The sequence below is a fragment of the Symsagittifera roscoffensis genome, chromosome 3, assembly GCF_963678635.1.
Source record: "Symsagittifera roscoffensis chromosome 3, txSymRosc1.1, whole genome shotgun sequence".
Classification (NCBI taxonomy): Eukaryota; Metazoa; Xenacoelomorpha; order Acoela; family Convolutidae; genus Symsagittifera; species Symsagittifera roscoffensis.
Genome location: NC_087064.1, coordinates 69,106,939 through 69,122,551, shown reverse-complemented (window position 1 = coordinate 69,122,551; position 15,613 = coordinate 69,106,939). Strand labels below are relative to the sequence as shown.

The 15,613-nt window shown below is 35.1% G+C and overlaps 1 protein-coding gene across 5 annotated transcripts in view; it reads left to right on the top strand.

Moving 5' to 3' along the window:
• Positions 1–6,073, top strand: part of LOC134841451 (tyramine receptor Ser-2-like) — a 76,477-nt gene extending 70,404 nt beyond the window's left edge. For all 5 annotated transcript variants that reach the window (XM_063857450.1, XM_063857451.1, XM_063857452.1 and 2 more), the window contains exon 9: positions 5,727–6,073. In XM_063857450.1, the coding sequence (XP_063713520.1) occupies positions 5,727–5,804 (78 nt within the window). In that variant the 3' untranslated portion in view covers positions 5,805–6,073. The remainder of the gene's footprint in view (positions 1–5,726) is intronic.
• Positions 6,074–15,613: the final 9,540 nt, after the last annotated feature.

The window sequence follows — 15,613 nt, the reverse complement described above, 5'->3', positions numbered from 1 at the left end:
CTGTGCTTTTTTGTCGCGCTTTCCCATAAACCCACCTACATATATAGCCAAAAATTGAGGCCTCTCAAAACAGTTCCAAAAAGGGGACCTTTTGGGTGGTAATGCAACAGATTGCAGTTTACCAAAAGCATCCTCGGTTAATTCTATATCAAAGCCAAAATAAATGCTAAGAACTGTTTTATGAAATTCAGTCACGCAGAAAACGTGTAGTTCCATGATAAAAACTTCAAAAAGATTTCATTCACGCAAAAAGCGTGGTTCAATGGTAAAGACCACAAAAAACCCAGACAACCAGAAACGCGGCTCAATAATTAATACTCTTGATCTCAATGAAATATGACTAGCGTCAGGATATTTTGACTATGATCTCGCCAGCGCTTGAATAATCTGTTCAGCAGTTTATGTAGCTTTTTTGTCAAACAAAGCGTAAAATGAACTCAAATATACATGTATTTATAATGTCAAAACATTCTCATATCCAGCCGTGGAAAAAATTTTTTCATCAAAAATCTAGCGAATGATTCATTTGGAGCACACCTTTGCTTCGCTAGCTGAGAATTTTCTGAAAAATGATTTTTTTTATAAAATCGATTACAATGTTTTCTTTTCCCAAAAAATCTCTAAAAGTAAATTTCGTAACTTTTTGTTCCGACTTTCGATACGAAAGTAACGGAATATTTGTGCTCGGGGTGGGTTTTTTTTTTCTTCAGACAAATTTCGACCATTTTTGACGGAATTTTTTTGTATCATTCAAAAGGTATTGTTGTCCTGAGGTATATTTCACCTGTGATCATTTTTCATTGTTGTCCTGAGGTATATTTCACCTGTGATCATTTTTCATAAAATTATGAGGGTTTAAAGATTGCCATTTTGCCCATTTTGACCAGTTTGGGACAATTAACGCGCGATATAATTCGCGCTATTAACGCGTAAGCGGAGGTTTAAACCGTCTTATAAATCGTTCCAAATTGGTTGACGAAGCTTATTTGTCATAATTGATTTGTTACAAGGAACGAAATCTATCTTTTTGTACTTTATATGGCGTGTGGGGGGATGATTTTCATAAAAAATTTCAAATTTTAGAAAAAAAAAATTTCATTTTTTTTTATTTCATTAAATTTTTTAAATGTTATTACTGCTGCTCCATAAGCCTTAAAAGGCAGTCGGAACATTCAGGGCTTCGCCCTGATACGAGCAGTCTTGTTGTTCCGACGTTCGATACAAAAGTAACGGAATATTTGTGCTCGGGGTGGGTTTTTTTTCTTCAGACAAATTTCGACTTTTTAACTAGCCATTTTTGACGGATTTTTTTAATATCATTCCAAAGCCATTGTTGTCCTGAGCTAACGTTTGAAAAAATATTTCACCTGTGATCATTTTTCGTAAAGTTATGAGGGTTTAAAGATTGCCATTTTGGCAATTTCGACCAATTTGGGACAATTAACGCGCGATATAATTCGCGCAGTTAACGCGTAAGCGGAGATTTAATCCGTCTCATAAATCGTTCCTCATAAATCGATTAAGGTTTATGGAGCAGTATTAACATCAAAAAATTTAATGTAACAAAAAAATGAAAAATTTTTTTTTCTAAAATTATAAAAAAATTTTTTAATGAAAATCATCCACCCACACGCCATATAAAGTACAAAGGATATATTTCGCTGCTTGTAAAAAGTCAATTATAGCAAATAAGCTTCTTTCAACCAATTTGAAACGATTTCTAAGACGGATTAATTCTCCGCTTACGCTTTAATAGCGCGAAATATATCGCGCTTTAAAAGTCTCAAATTGACCAAAATGACAATCTTTAAACCCCCATATCTTTTTGTACTTTATATGGCGTGTGGGGGGATGATTTTCATAAAAAATTTCAAATTTTAGAAAAAAAAATTTTCATTTTTTTTTTATTTCATTTAATTTTTTAAATGTTATTACTGCTGCTCCATAAGCCTTAAAAGGCAGTCGGAACATTCAGGGCTTCGCCCTGATACGAGCAGTCTTGTTGTTCCGACGTTCGATACGAAAGTAACGGAATATTTGTGCTCGGGGTGGGTTTTTTTTTCTTCAGACAAATTTCGACTTTTTAACTAGCCATTTTTGACGGATTTTTTTAATATCATTCCAAAGCCATTGTTGTCCTGAGCTAACGTTTGAAAAGATATTTCACCTGTGATCATTTTTCGTAAAGTTATGAGGGTTTAAAGATTGCCATTTTGGCCATTTCGACCAATTTGGGACAATTAACGCGCGATATAATTCGCGCAGTTAACGCGTAAGCGGAGATTTAATCCGTCTCATAAATCGTTCTAAATTGGTTGAACGAAGCTTATTTGCCATAATTGATTTGTTACAAGGAACAAAATTTATCTTTTTGTACTTTATATGGCGTGTGGGGGGATGATTTTCATAAAAAATTCAAATTTTAGAAAAAAAATTTTCATTTTATTTTAATTCATTTAATTTTTTATGTTTTTACTGCTGCTCCATAAACCTTAAAAGGCAGTCGGAACATTCAGGGCTTCGCCCTGACACGAGCAGTCTTGTTTGAGTTTTCTATCCAATTGAGAAGTTGCTGATATGCTACTATAAATACTAGTGCCGCCAAAACTTCTTTTAGTTCTTATTAAAACCACGCCAAGCATAAATATTCCACTTTTTTCAAAATTGGGACCAATAAATTCGCTTAGCGCGTACTTAGTGGATTAATATGGCTTGGAAATCATTTCAAGGTCATTTTAGACGAGCGTTTGGTCTTGTTAAAGCGCTAGTAAAGAATAACCCCATTACATTGGTCTTCGCATAAAGGATAGTTGATTTGGATGGAAAATTGAAATGGAAATTAAAACCATAGTTTTTTTTTACTGAAAACAAACTCTTTCTCTGAGAACAATTGATCATACAATGATCTAAGTCTCAGTGTTCAAGCGGAACAACAAAAAAATAGTTGAGTAGTTCATCTTTTGCGCCCACGGGTTTCCTAATTTTTCAAATAGCATCAATTTTTCGTTCACTTTCTTAAAAATATCAGTTAAAACGCCTCGAACAATTTAATTTCATCAATTTCAAATGTAGAAAAATGTGAATGTGTTCATTTAAAAGTTTTTCTGGCTGCATTTAAAACATAAGAAAAAAACTTGATTCGAATAATGGGAAAGCAATTTTACTTTTTTTGCCGTAACAAAGATTTGACAGTGCCATCCAGATCAAAATCGCAAAACTGAGCAAACAGTCATGAAAAATTGTCAAGTTTATCTGCATTCTTTTTCATATGCGCACTGATTAATTCACTTAGTTAAAAATCGGCGTTAGTTATCGAATTTGGCCAATTCCACAATTCACCACAGGTATAAAAATCACTGAATTCTGTGATGAATCACCGAAGCATTAGCATGACAAAAAACGGAAAAGATCTCATTCGGTGCTACTTTAGTACCTATGAATTGGCAGTAAACCAGCGATTGATTTGGTCAAAAAGTTCTTAATTTGAAAAAAAAAATTTGTCGTAAAACATGTTTCTCAAAATACTGCATTGCGTAACAAAAATTTAGGGCGAATTGTTCAACGCCCACTGTAATTGTTAAGGAAAACTTGTAGATTTTCTTGCTTGAGAAATATATACTTGAAAAGTATTCCCTAGAAGGCATCTGTATTTCAGCTTTTGTTGTACTTTTGTTCTAGTCATACAGAATCACGACGTGTAATGTCAAAAGCATAAATTGTAACAAGACTGCGCGTATCAGGGCGAAGCCCTGAATGTTCCGACTGCCTTTTAAGGTTTATGGAGCAGTATTAACATTTTTTTGTAAAATTTTTAAAAGTGTTTTTAATGAAAATCATCCACCCACACGCCATATAAAGTACAAAGGATATATTTCGCTGCTTGTAAAAAGTCAATTATAGCAAATAAGCTTCTATCAACCAATTTGAAACGATTTCTAAGACGGATTAATTCTCCGCTTACGCTTTAATAGCGCGAAATATATCGCGCTTTAAAAGTCTCAAATTGACCAAAATGACAATCTTTAAACCCCCCTAATTTTACAAAAAATAATCACAGGTGAATTATTTTTTTTCAAACTTAAGCTCAAGACAATAATAAAACTTAAGCTCAAGTCGAAATTTGTCTGAACAAAACAAACCCACCCCGAGCACAATTATTTCGTATTTCGTAATATAAATTTCGTAATATAAAATTGCTTGTATCACGGCTAAACCCTGAATGTTCTGACTGCCATTTAACGTCCTTGTAGAGTAGTGTTCATTTTGAAGAAAAGATGAACAATTGAAAAAATAAAAAACGTTAGAGATTGTGTTCTGAAAATCGTCACCCCAAACGCTATGTAGAAAACAAAATGATAATTTTTGCATGAAGCAAAGTAAAAGAAAGACTAAGAATCATGTCTCAGATCAAATTGGTACAATTTCTAGCACTATTTAAATCTCCACTTACGCGTTGATAGCACGAAACACATTGCGCGTTAATTGTCTCGAATTGGCTTGATTGACAAGCTTTAAACCCCCATAATTTGCAAAAATCGATCACAGATAAAATATACATCTATATGTTTTTTTTGAAGTTTCAGGTAAAGACAACAATATTTTTCTAAGGATTTTCAAATAATTCGTCAAAAATTGCTAGTTGGGAACATAAAAATTGTCTGGAGTAAGAAAAAATTACCCCAGGCACAAATGTTCCGTTACTTTCTTCGACAGTCGGAACAAAAAATTAACTGTTTCAAATTTTGGAACCTAGGAAAAAAGAAATTGCAAGTCCCAGTGGTAACCCAATATTGAAGCGCTCTGATTCTTTAATGGAATATTGCTGATTCATCTCTGACAGAAACAATAATTGCTTGCATTCATTCATTGATGAAACCTTGCAAATTTAATGCTCAAAAAATTATCCAAGAAACAGCTCTGACTTATTGATGAAAAACATAAAACATAGTTATTAATAATTCAGCAATGATTATCTATTTAAATAAAAATTGGGAGTAAAGTTTAAAATTTGTATTCACTTTTAGGAATTTGGCTCAGCTCTAAAAAATTGATTTAAAACTGCACATTTTTTTATGGTAATAATTTTGACATCAATTAAAACTTCGTTAGATTTGAACAATAGATTTTTTTAAACAATAGATGAAATACTGGGATATTTTTTCATCAAATGAGTTTATATATTTCTTTTACATCAGGTCTTAAGGGGAGCGGTGGTGAAGTGGTCGGGGAGCGGTGGTGAAGTGGTTACGTCTCCGCCTCTCAAGCGAAAGGTCGGATGTTCGAGGCCCACCATGATCCGTGCTCGTTGCTTGAGGGTGAAGCAACATTACCCAGCCCAGAAAAATAACCAAAAAAAATTGCATATAATTCTTAAACAGGGGCACAACAGCGGTTCGCCGTGATGAGCTGTACAGCTCTTGTGTTGGTCCTTTCCCCCGTGGATAAATGGTCTTAATTAAGAAAGACTTTAACCTGGATGTTTCAATAAAGAGAACCAATTTTGTTTTCAGCTCGCCGGTAGTCATATAAATCCCTTTTGTTACAAATTTTTTTCGCGTTTCGTTTTTTTTTTCCAAAATTTTGATTTGCTATAAAAACATCGATTCACTTCATCGCCTCCAAAGTGAAATTCACGTTCGTCTTCATTGTTTTGAAAACTTTTCTCGCAGTAGTTGATCAAACAAATTTATTTAACCCACTCCTAGAACCATGTCCTCTTTTTTCAGTGTCAGCCCTTCAAGGAAGCCATGAGAGCATCAGCCCCCCAGCTCCTGCTCAAGGCAATGGACAACCTTGGAAAATGACTTCAGAAACCAAAAAAAGGGGAACTTGAGGAGGGGGGAGGAGGCAACTAGGAAGGACATTTGAAATTGACTATGTTGTCTAACGGGGAAACATCTTCGCGTGTTTAGAGTGTATTTATTTATCTCAATTATTAAGAAGAGAGTTATCCTTGAACGTCCATTTTTATATTGATAGTATAAACCAAACGACAAATCATTAACGTCTGAGACGTGAATTTTCGAAATGAGAACTTGTTTCATTTCTTAAAATTGATTGATAAAATGTATTGTTTGAGTTACTTGAAAATTTATTAAGTTAGATTTTGAAAAAAAATGATAGTTAAATTGAATCAATTTATTAAATTAATTATTTTTGATGATCTTGTTTTAAACACCGTTGAAACCCAATTTGGAGAACCGCAAGAAGCCCTAGAAAAAACTACTAAATTTTCCTTGTTTCAACTTTCAAAATGACGAAAACTAGTTCAAACTATCCAAAAACAGTTTTCTAACAAGTTGTCATGCTCGCAACTGGAGTGAAAGCTTTCGGAATTCTACAATGTCCTTTTTCAGCTGTTTTCTAGTTAATGGAAAACTAGTGAAAGCATAGGCGGCTCTAGGATTTTCTCGATGGGTGAGCGGATTTCCAATTCAAAACTTTGTCAACTTTTTTTTAGGTTGACGAACTTTATTTTCCGAGCTCGCCCAAATTGCTAAAAAGACCCTGTTGTTTTGGCTAAAATTTTAGGCACTTTTGGGACACTTTTTAGGTAATTTTTGGACTGTTTTGACCAAAAATTGTGTTTTTTTCGATGTCCCGCACTCAAAAATAGTTGATACAGACGCCCAAGGCTCTCATAAACATTTTAGAGTCACTAGCCAGCCAAAAATGAAGGATGGAGACCCTTTGGGTAGTCAGGGGGTCGAATCCCTGAGAAAATGGCGTCCGCCCCCCACCATCTCCTTCTAAATCCGCTACTGAGTGAAAAAGACTTTTCGGCGAAGTAATTTAACGAGTTTGGGTGACGTAAAATGGCTTATTTCACATTCAAAACAGTTTTTTACACATTTAATAATAATAAGCGTAGCAAAATGTTTCCACTATATGTCGGTCCAGGGGCGGATCTAGGATTTTTTCGAGGGGGGGCGGATTTTCAAGAATGTTTCGAAAGTTTTGACGACCTTTTTTTTTTAGGTCGACCAAATTGATTTTCCGAGCTCTTCTAAAGCACTAAAAGGTCCCTGTTTGGCCAAATTTTCTGAGCCGCAGGCAAATTTTTGAAAAAACAGGTAAAAAAGCCGTTTTTAGGCACTTTTTGAAAAATTTTGACAAAAAAATCGCGTTTTTTTTGGCGCGCGCTCCCCCTCAAAGTTAGTATATATTGGCGCCAAAGGCGCCTTTAGAAAAATTTAAGGGTCGGCCGGCAAAAAATGGATTTCCTAAAAAGTACCAAAGGGGGGACCGTTTGGGTCGGCAGGGGGTCAAATCCCTGAGGGGGGGCGTCCGCCCCCCCGCCCCCATGCTAAATCCGCCCCTGGGTCGGTCCACTTTTATCAAATAACTTTTGAAAATTGATTATCCTAAAAAAAATCCAGTCTGTGAGATTGTCATTAAACAAACTATGCCTGTTTACACTTGCGATGCGATTTTTAGTGAGCGTTATTGTTATAGTACGTCTTTTTCTTATTTTTTCTAACCAAGTCGCAAAATTTGATGCCAATTTTGGGGCATCTTTACGGTTTTTTGATTCCATGTGGTTTGACTTTCGATTAGTTATAAAGTAACACAAATGATGCATTTTAAAATCATCAAATAAACCAAAAAAACTATTTGTTTCAGACAACATAACAATAAAAAACACTCGTTCTTTTTTCTATTTCGTTTTCTGAAGCTGCTTTTTGTCGTATTCTCGTTTCGCTTCTTTGTAAAGAAATGGAAACATTGTGTCAAGTATCTAAGTAACCGGAAACATTTTTTTAATGTTTGGTGGATAAGTGTAATTTGAGGAAGGATTACAATTTCAATGTATGAATCACAAATGAACTAGTGGCGCCAAAAAATACAACAAAAAAATTATGTACAATTTTAAACTTGCCATGGATGCTTTAATCAGGAACTAAGCTCATAGATTTATGAAATATTTCCCTTAAAATTTTTTAAGAAATTGGTAAATATACCGATTCAAAATGAACGAAAACACACTTCAGTCAAACAAGTTATAATATAAAAATACATTAAAAAATTTTGAACCTTTGAATTTGATGACTGCAAAACAATTTTTTACCACTTTAAACTATTCAAGTGGTCAGTAGATTCATAGCCAAACAACCTACAATGCTACAACATTTTGCTGAGTTTTGCAATCAACAAGAGCGTACTTATTTTTCCGACTCGTGTTTGTTTTTTCTCCAGAAAGTTTAAGACTTTTTAACTATCAATTTTTGGCGGAATTTTTTACATTATTTGAAAACGATTGTTGTCTTGATCTCAAATCACCTATGATCATGTTTTGCAAAGTTATGGGGTTTGAAAATTGCTAACTTGCGTAAATTGATAATTAACGTGCGATATTTTGCTTCTAATAACATGCGTAAACGGCGGATTGAAGCAGCCCTTAATTATTAGGATACGAGTCGCTAAAAACATACTTTTGTAATTTAGCTGCTGCGTTTTAGTTTACTTTATTTTCTAGTTGTGCACTTAGCATGTGGGGGAATAAATTGAATGGGAGATGCAATGTCACTTTTTATTCCCTCATTTTCGTACCCTTACCCAGGGAATTTCCTTTGCAAGATCTGAAATTCTTTATTTCTTACATTAGTTGATTCTCAGATCTGAAATTCATGACTGAAAAACAAAATTTCAGGTTTTAATTAGATCTGAAAAACCTTTTGTTAAATTGCAATTTATGCATTTTGAGCAAACAATTGAATTTTTATTTTTTGATGTTTCTGCAATACACAATTATCTTAAGATTAACTAACGGTATAAAAAACTTCCGAATAAATTCACAAACTGTTTTTTTCCAAATAAATTTCTTGTTCAACTGTGATAAAATGTTATAATAAACTGTTAAAACACATCATATCTTTGATTGACATGCACTTGCACTGTTTACGCGTTTCCAATGTCTATCTCATGCTTGGGGAAACATATTTTGGCCCCTACGGAGAGGTTTCAAACCGCAATTAGGAGGCTAGTGCAAATTTACTTTTTCTGAAAACGGAAGACCCCAGGATAAATCCCATCGCTGTAAACGTGCATAAAAAAAACGCATCACGCATTTTTGTTCCTGATTTTCTCCAAAGTTTGGAACAAAAACCATAGAAGAAATTCAAGGGCTGTTAAGTGCAGAATCGAGCATTTTACATGCAGCGCTTAGCAAATTTGATTTAAACTAAGCGCTGGGGTGGAGGATCTTAACTTGGTCTATTGGAGGGGAGGGGGTGGGGGGGGGGGGTGGGGGGAGGATGTTAAGTTGATTCGGTTAAGTAAATAAAAGAAAGTAAGTAAAGCCACAAATATATTTAAGTTTGCTAACACAGCTCAGCATGCTAACGTATTCGGGTCCTAAATCTCACCTGATTGTTGGGAATTTCACAAATGCATCATCTATTGAGACCTGTGAAATAATGATGCCTTCTAAACCCTTTGATTCTGGCGCGCTATAAAAGTTCCGAAAAAGGGCCAATTTATCTTCCATTTTTGGTCGAGAAGGACCTGGAATAATCTGTGACCGTTTTGAAGCATTGCATCAACTGTGATCTGTAATTCGTGGCATAATTAATATTAAATGTTGCTTTTTTTGTCTCAGTAAATAGTAAAATGTCTCGCTTCTCCAAGCTCTTAAGACTTTTTATTTTTCTCAGGTTCTTTGTTTTTCCTATTTTGGTGTTTGCCCTGGCGGAATGCTTGAAAGCGCTTGTATACCCCTAACCACATGTAGACCGAACAATCTTCAGTGTATAGGCTCCTTGAGCTCCAGTCCAATCTGTGGTAATTTGAGAGCGAGCGCAGTTTTTTATTCTAAATGTGGTTAACTTTTTGGCATTTTTTTGCTTAATTTTGACAAAAAAAAACGTTGCCTGGAGTGTAGAAATTGTCTTGTTTTGATGTTTTAGTAAGCTCAGAAGATGTTTTTGGTCGACCTGGAAAAAAGTCGAAGTTTTTCAATAAAGTTCAACAACATTTTCGACAATTTTAAAAAAAAATGTTTTTAACCCTTTACTTTGAAAAAATTATCCTGATTTTTTTTGTTTAGCTAATTTCTTAGCTAATTAAAATGTAGCGTGTTGGAAGCCTAGGATAGGTTTCCCGGATAAAAAATCATGGTTTTCCCACATTTATCTTGATATAACAGATGAGGCAGGCCCATAATCATGGCTTAACTTGTGGGCATTTTCTTTGTTCATGCTTAGAGGTTAAAGTTCAGCTGACCAGTTTTCAAACAATAAATAAACATTAAGCAGTCCAGGCATGGTTCTTAGTTTAAAAAAAACCTCGAAAACTAAACGCCAGACTTTTGGACCAATCCAGAAACCGCAAGTCAATCTTTGCACGACATTGACAACACTCTTTTCCTAGTCAAGGATTTGCCACAGGGCTTCAGTTCCCTTGTTAGATAGCCAGGGCATGTCAGAACATTAGGTTCATCTTTGGAATGAAATAGCAAGAGAATCAGAAATTGAATAAAATGAGCTGATCCTCTCACAGGTCAAGGTTAAAGTAGGGTCAAGGATGAGCCAAGTGTCAAAACATTTGTTCAAGAAAGATACATAAAACCTCGATAGATTTGCAAATAAATTGCATATTGGCACCGATCAATTACTTCAACCTTAACTTGCGTTGAGCTCAGTTGTTGAAAGCCTTTGAAGTTTTTACCAACTAGTTTTTCCCAGTTTTTAATTTAAAGTCCAGCCAAAAAAATCGAAGTTTCTTTCAATTTTTTATCAACTTTTCTCAAATTTAAAAAAAAAACTAACTTTTCTTGTTTCTTTCTAGTGCAAAGTTAGCTGAAAAAAATCAACTCAGCGCCGAGGAAAAACACTAACCGCTGAAGTCTCTATAACAGCAAAGTTAGCTCGAACCAATTTTTGTCCTTAGCTGACAAAACTCTTCGCGTTTCAACTCTTTGCCGCATGAAAGTTTTTAGCGCCTCGGTTACTCTCTCGATAATCAATTCGTATATTTTACATTTTCGCCTAGCAGAAACCCGAGTAGTGAGTGAACAGCATGGCGGGGGTTCAAATAGTAGCATCACAGACGATAACAGAAGCAGGAACATCTCGGAGGGGGTCGAGACCTCGATCGTCAACGGGTGCGCGACCCCTATACTATTACTTTCAGCCCCCCCCCCACCAATAACCTATATACCAAACCGCTTCTTGTATGTTCATTTTTTATTAGAGAACGTGAATATAGAGAAAATACATTAGATGTAAACATAGTGTCTTTTTTTGCGATTTGTCTTTCAAAATCTCATCAAAAACTGAAGGTTCGACCGTGAAAAAACTGTAAATTGACTCTCATCAGTTCCCTTAAAAAGCCTTAGGAGGGTCAGCTATCATAATTTACCCATATAACAAGAAAGATGTTAGAAAACTGATTTCTATGATCTTTAATTAGAATGGGCTGTCCTTACACATGTCTATTTGGGTCTTCTGATAGCTCCTCTGTTGTTGTCACGTATTTATTAACTTGGATGCTGTTTTTACAGGTTCCCGGCGTTCAGTCGCAAGTTCTACGTCAGCATCCGGTTTAGAGGGGAGGAGGGGAAGTTCTGTGGGGGTGCTCTGGTCCGGCCACTTTGGGTAGCAACTGCCGCGCACTGTGTTCTCTTCAAATGGAGTAAAGAAAATCCTCTCATTTCTACTTCAAAATTGTCCCTATCTCATTTCCTTTTATGAAAAAAAACTTAGATCTAATTAACAATCTCGCCCTCCCCCTTTCAAGAAAGGGGCGAGTTTTTTAAGCAGATCAAAATTGTCGATTTTTTGACCAATCAGAATGCAGCAAAACTCTAATTCTCAATAGAAAGCTCAGTGCTAATTTACTGTATTCATTTATAGGGGTGGAGATTCTTTAGTAGATCCAAAGGTGGGGTGGGGGATTTTTAAGTAGATTAAAAGCTTTTTTTTGGATGGGGGGGGGGCGGGGGGTATGGGATGAATTTTAGATTGTTAAAAAAAGTTCAGACAATTGGTACTTATTTTTGTTGACCCTATGAAAACTATTCGAAATAAAAACGCTTCTTTTGAACCAGAGTGCCTCAGTTCAATTTCAAATGATTTTGAGCCCGAATCACTTCTTTCGCTGCGCTTTTGGGCAAAATAAACATTTGGAAGAAAAGCTGCATTAATCCAAATTGGCAATTTTCTAACCACAAACACTATTGGTTTTGAGAGCCGAGGAATGTCTGTTTCTTAAAATGAGAGTCAAAGTAATAGTGTCTGAGAGAGCATAGATAGATACCATTGCTTTTTCCATGTAAACTGAAACGCTCTGTTTTACATTTCAGCCGGAAGAGTTTTCGTTGAGGCTGGAGACTTCTCTCGAGCCAACGGGGAACGAAGTTTCTTCCCCGTCAAGGAGTTCTTCTTTCCCGAAGGGTGAATATGGCTTACAACTTCTACAGATGCAAACACGAGTAATGTGGTAACGGATCAAGTTACCATCATCCCCCCTAACCATACCAAGTTAAACTCTTCCTCCCCGCCATTGAGTTTGGATAAAATGGCTCAGCGTTGAGTGTAAAATGCTCGAATCTGATTGGCTGAAAACTGTAGCTTCGGACCAAGTTAACATCTTCTCTAAATTGCTTTAGATGGGGAAGATATATTGAAAAATTTTAAGGATGCTGAATGTCATTTCTGGTTGCCCTGTTTTCAAAAAGCCCTCCCTTGGTAGTTCTGTATATTCGTTGTTGATTGACCAACCATAAAATATTTAGAAGACTCCTTTGACTTCAATGTGCACTAATTTTGGGGTAGGGAAGCTCGCCAAAACAAAGCAAAAGCGCATTTTTTTAATCAATTTTTTTAGAATCTAACTTTTCAAAAGTAGACTTTGCTCAAAAATTTTTGGCCTAGCAAACAAAAACAAAAAAGCTCATTTGTTTGTTTCAGTAGTTTAGAAACTGTTAAGGCTTCTCAAAAGTCAAAAGTTCTTGCGTTTTGGAGAGCTAAAAAAAGGAAATGGCTGACGAATGACCTGAAAAGAAGATGAATTAGAAAACAAAGTGTAAACGCCAAAAAGTTTTTGTTTCGACTTTCGTAACGAAAGTTACGGAGTTTTTGTGCTCAAGAAGTTGTTTTTTTTTTTCAAATAAATTTCGATTTTTAATTAGCCATTTTTGACGGAACATTCATGTTTTGTTGTCATGAGCTTAAGATTTTGTTGTCCTGAACTTAAAATTGAAAAGATAATTTACTTGTGATCACTTTTCGTAAAGTTATGGGGGTTGAAAGATTGCCATTTTGGCCAATTTAGGACAATTATCGAGCGATATAATTCGCGCTAATAACGCTTAAGCGGAGATTTAATCTGTCTTATAAATCGTTCCAAATTGGTTGAACGAAGCTTATTTGCCAGAATTGATTTGTTACTAGGAGCGAAATCTATCACTTTGTACTTTCTAAGGCGTGTGGAGGGAGGGTTTTCTTAAAAAATCTCATATTGAAAAAAATATATAATTTTTTTATTTTTTCGTGTGATTACTGCCCCATAGACCTTAAAAGGCAGTCGAAACATTCAGGGCTTCGCCCTAATACGAGCAATCTTGTTATATGTGCTAATGGATTTCACTATATAGATTTCTTTGTTCTCAGATGGACAAGTTTTTCTGGTTTTTAATAGGTCGTTTGAAAAACTTACTTTTAAAAAATGAAAAAATAGACCGCTCTTTGGTGCTCGGGGTGACGAGAACTGACTTTTAACTAGCCGGTTTTTAGTAGAATTTGTTTAATGACCCAAATTGCTTTTGTCTTAGGCGGAAAAAAAATACATTTGACCTTTGATCTTTTTTCTTAAGTTATGAGGGTTTAGAGATTGCCAATTTGGCCAATTTAGGACAATTAAAGCCTTATATATTTCATGCTATTAACGAGCAAGCGGGGATATAACACTCCTTAGAAACTGTTCCAATTTGAAATGAGGCATGCTTATTGGACTAATTAAAAATTCGTTATATAAGAAATATACTATTTTGTACTTAACATGGCGCGTGGCAAGTGATTTTCGAAAAAAAACAAGTTTAAAATTTTTTCATTTTTCTCGAAATCTTCGTCAATTATTTCTAAAACGAACACTACTCAATAGACCTTAAAAACAGTCGGAAAACTCATGGTTTTGCCCTGATACAAGCATTTTTGTATGGCTTCAAAACGATGGTAGGTAAGATTTTTTTGTCTGAATGGATTTTGTTAACTACTTCCTCCTGCTTGTAGTACCTAGTAAAAAATTGCCAACCCTATAAAGAACTTTTTGTACTGGTGTGCATATGTTAATGTTGTCCGTTGCAACGACTTACCCTGTTTGCACCAGAGAGGTATAAGATAACAGAATCCGATTGACTTGCTGGAAATCAATTTTTTTGTCGTAATGTTTTGATAGTTTATGAAATCATATGTGCGACTGATAAACTTTTGGTATAAAATATAACAAGACATCATATCAAGTTTTTATGGCATATGATTATTTGTAAAAAATTATTCACTCGAACATGTCTCCTATACTTCTTTGAAACCATGAGTTATACAATCATGTCCATAAAATTTTATTTTCCAATTTGAATGTAAGGAACAAAAAGTTTTCATGTGCTTGATGTTTTTGCAAATACAAAAATATTCAATTGGTGGGCGCCAGGGAGGTGTTCTTAGCGCCAAAACACCCCTGTAAACAGCAGAAGTAGTTTGAAATTTTCAACCTATAAAAATTGATTGGAAAGGTAAATACTAGACGCTAAGAACCGAACTTTGCACTAAGCATAGCGTACTGGGGAATTTTTTTTTTTCATTTAAAAATCAATTGTATCAAATTTTCTAACCGATTTTTTCAGAGCCTAGTTCAAAGACATTGCAGGGCAGCCAGCACATACAGGACTTCTCTTTTATACGAGTAGTTTTGTTGTTCCGACAACTTTCGAAGAAAATGACGATATATTTGTTTTCGGGGTGATTTTTTGGAGCTCCAAATTTAAATAGATGTTTCACCTGTGATCATTTTCCGTAGAGTTATGCGGGCTTAAAGATTGCCAATTGTGCCAAATTGGGAAAATTAACGCACAAGCGGGTGATTTTACCCGTCTGAAAAACCGTTTCAAAATGCATTGAGGCATGCTCTCTGTCCTATTTAATCATTTGCTATATGCGAAATATATCACTTTACTTTGTAATTTACATTACGTGTGGGAGGAGGGTTTTCAGAAAAAAACTCAAAAAATGTTTTAATTTAATCTAATCCATAGAAAATTAGAATACAGTCGAAAACGTCAGGTCTGATACGTGCACTCTTGGTGTTTTAGTGTGAGTGTAGAGAAGAGGCCTCGAAATGACGTGGCGCTGATCAAACTAAAACGAGCAATTGTGGACTTAGGTGAATAAACATATTCATTCCACCGTCTTTAAGAAAATCTATTACACACAAAAACTAAAAAATTGAACGAACATTTCATGTATAGCTATTTATTTATAACAGTATAGCTGAAACTACTACTAATAGTAAAGCTGAACTGGAATATGATAAGAAAAAAGGAAAACTTTCGGCAGTTGTACCATATTTTCCCGTTTTATTTTGGGTGGAAAATATTTTAAGAAATCAGTAATGGTTAAGC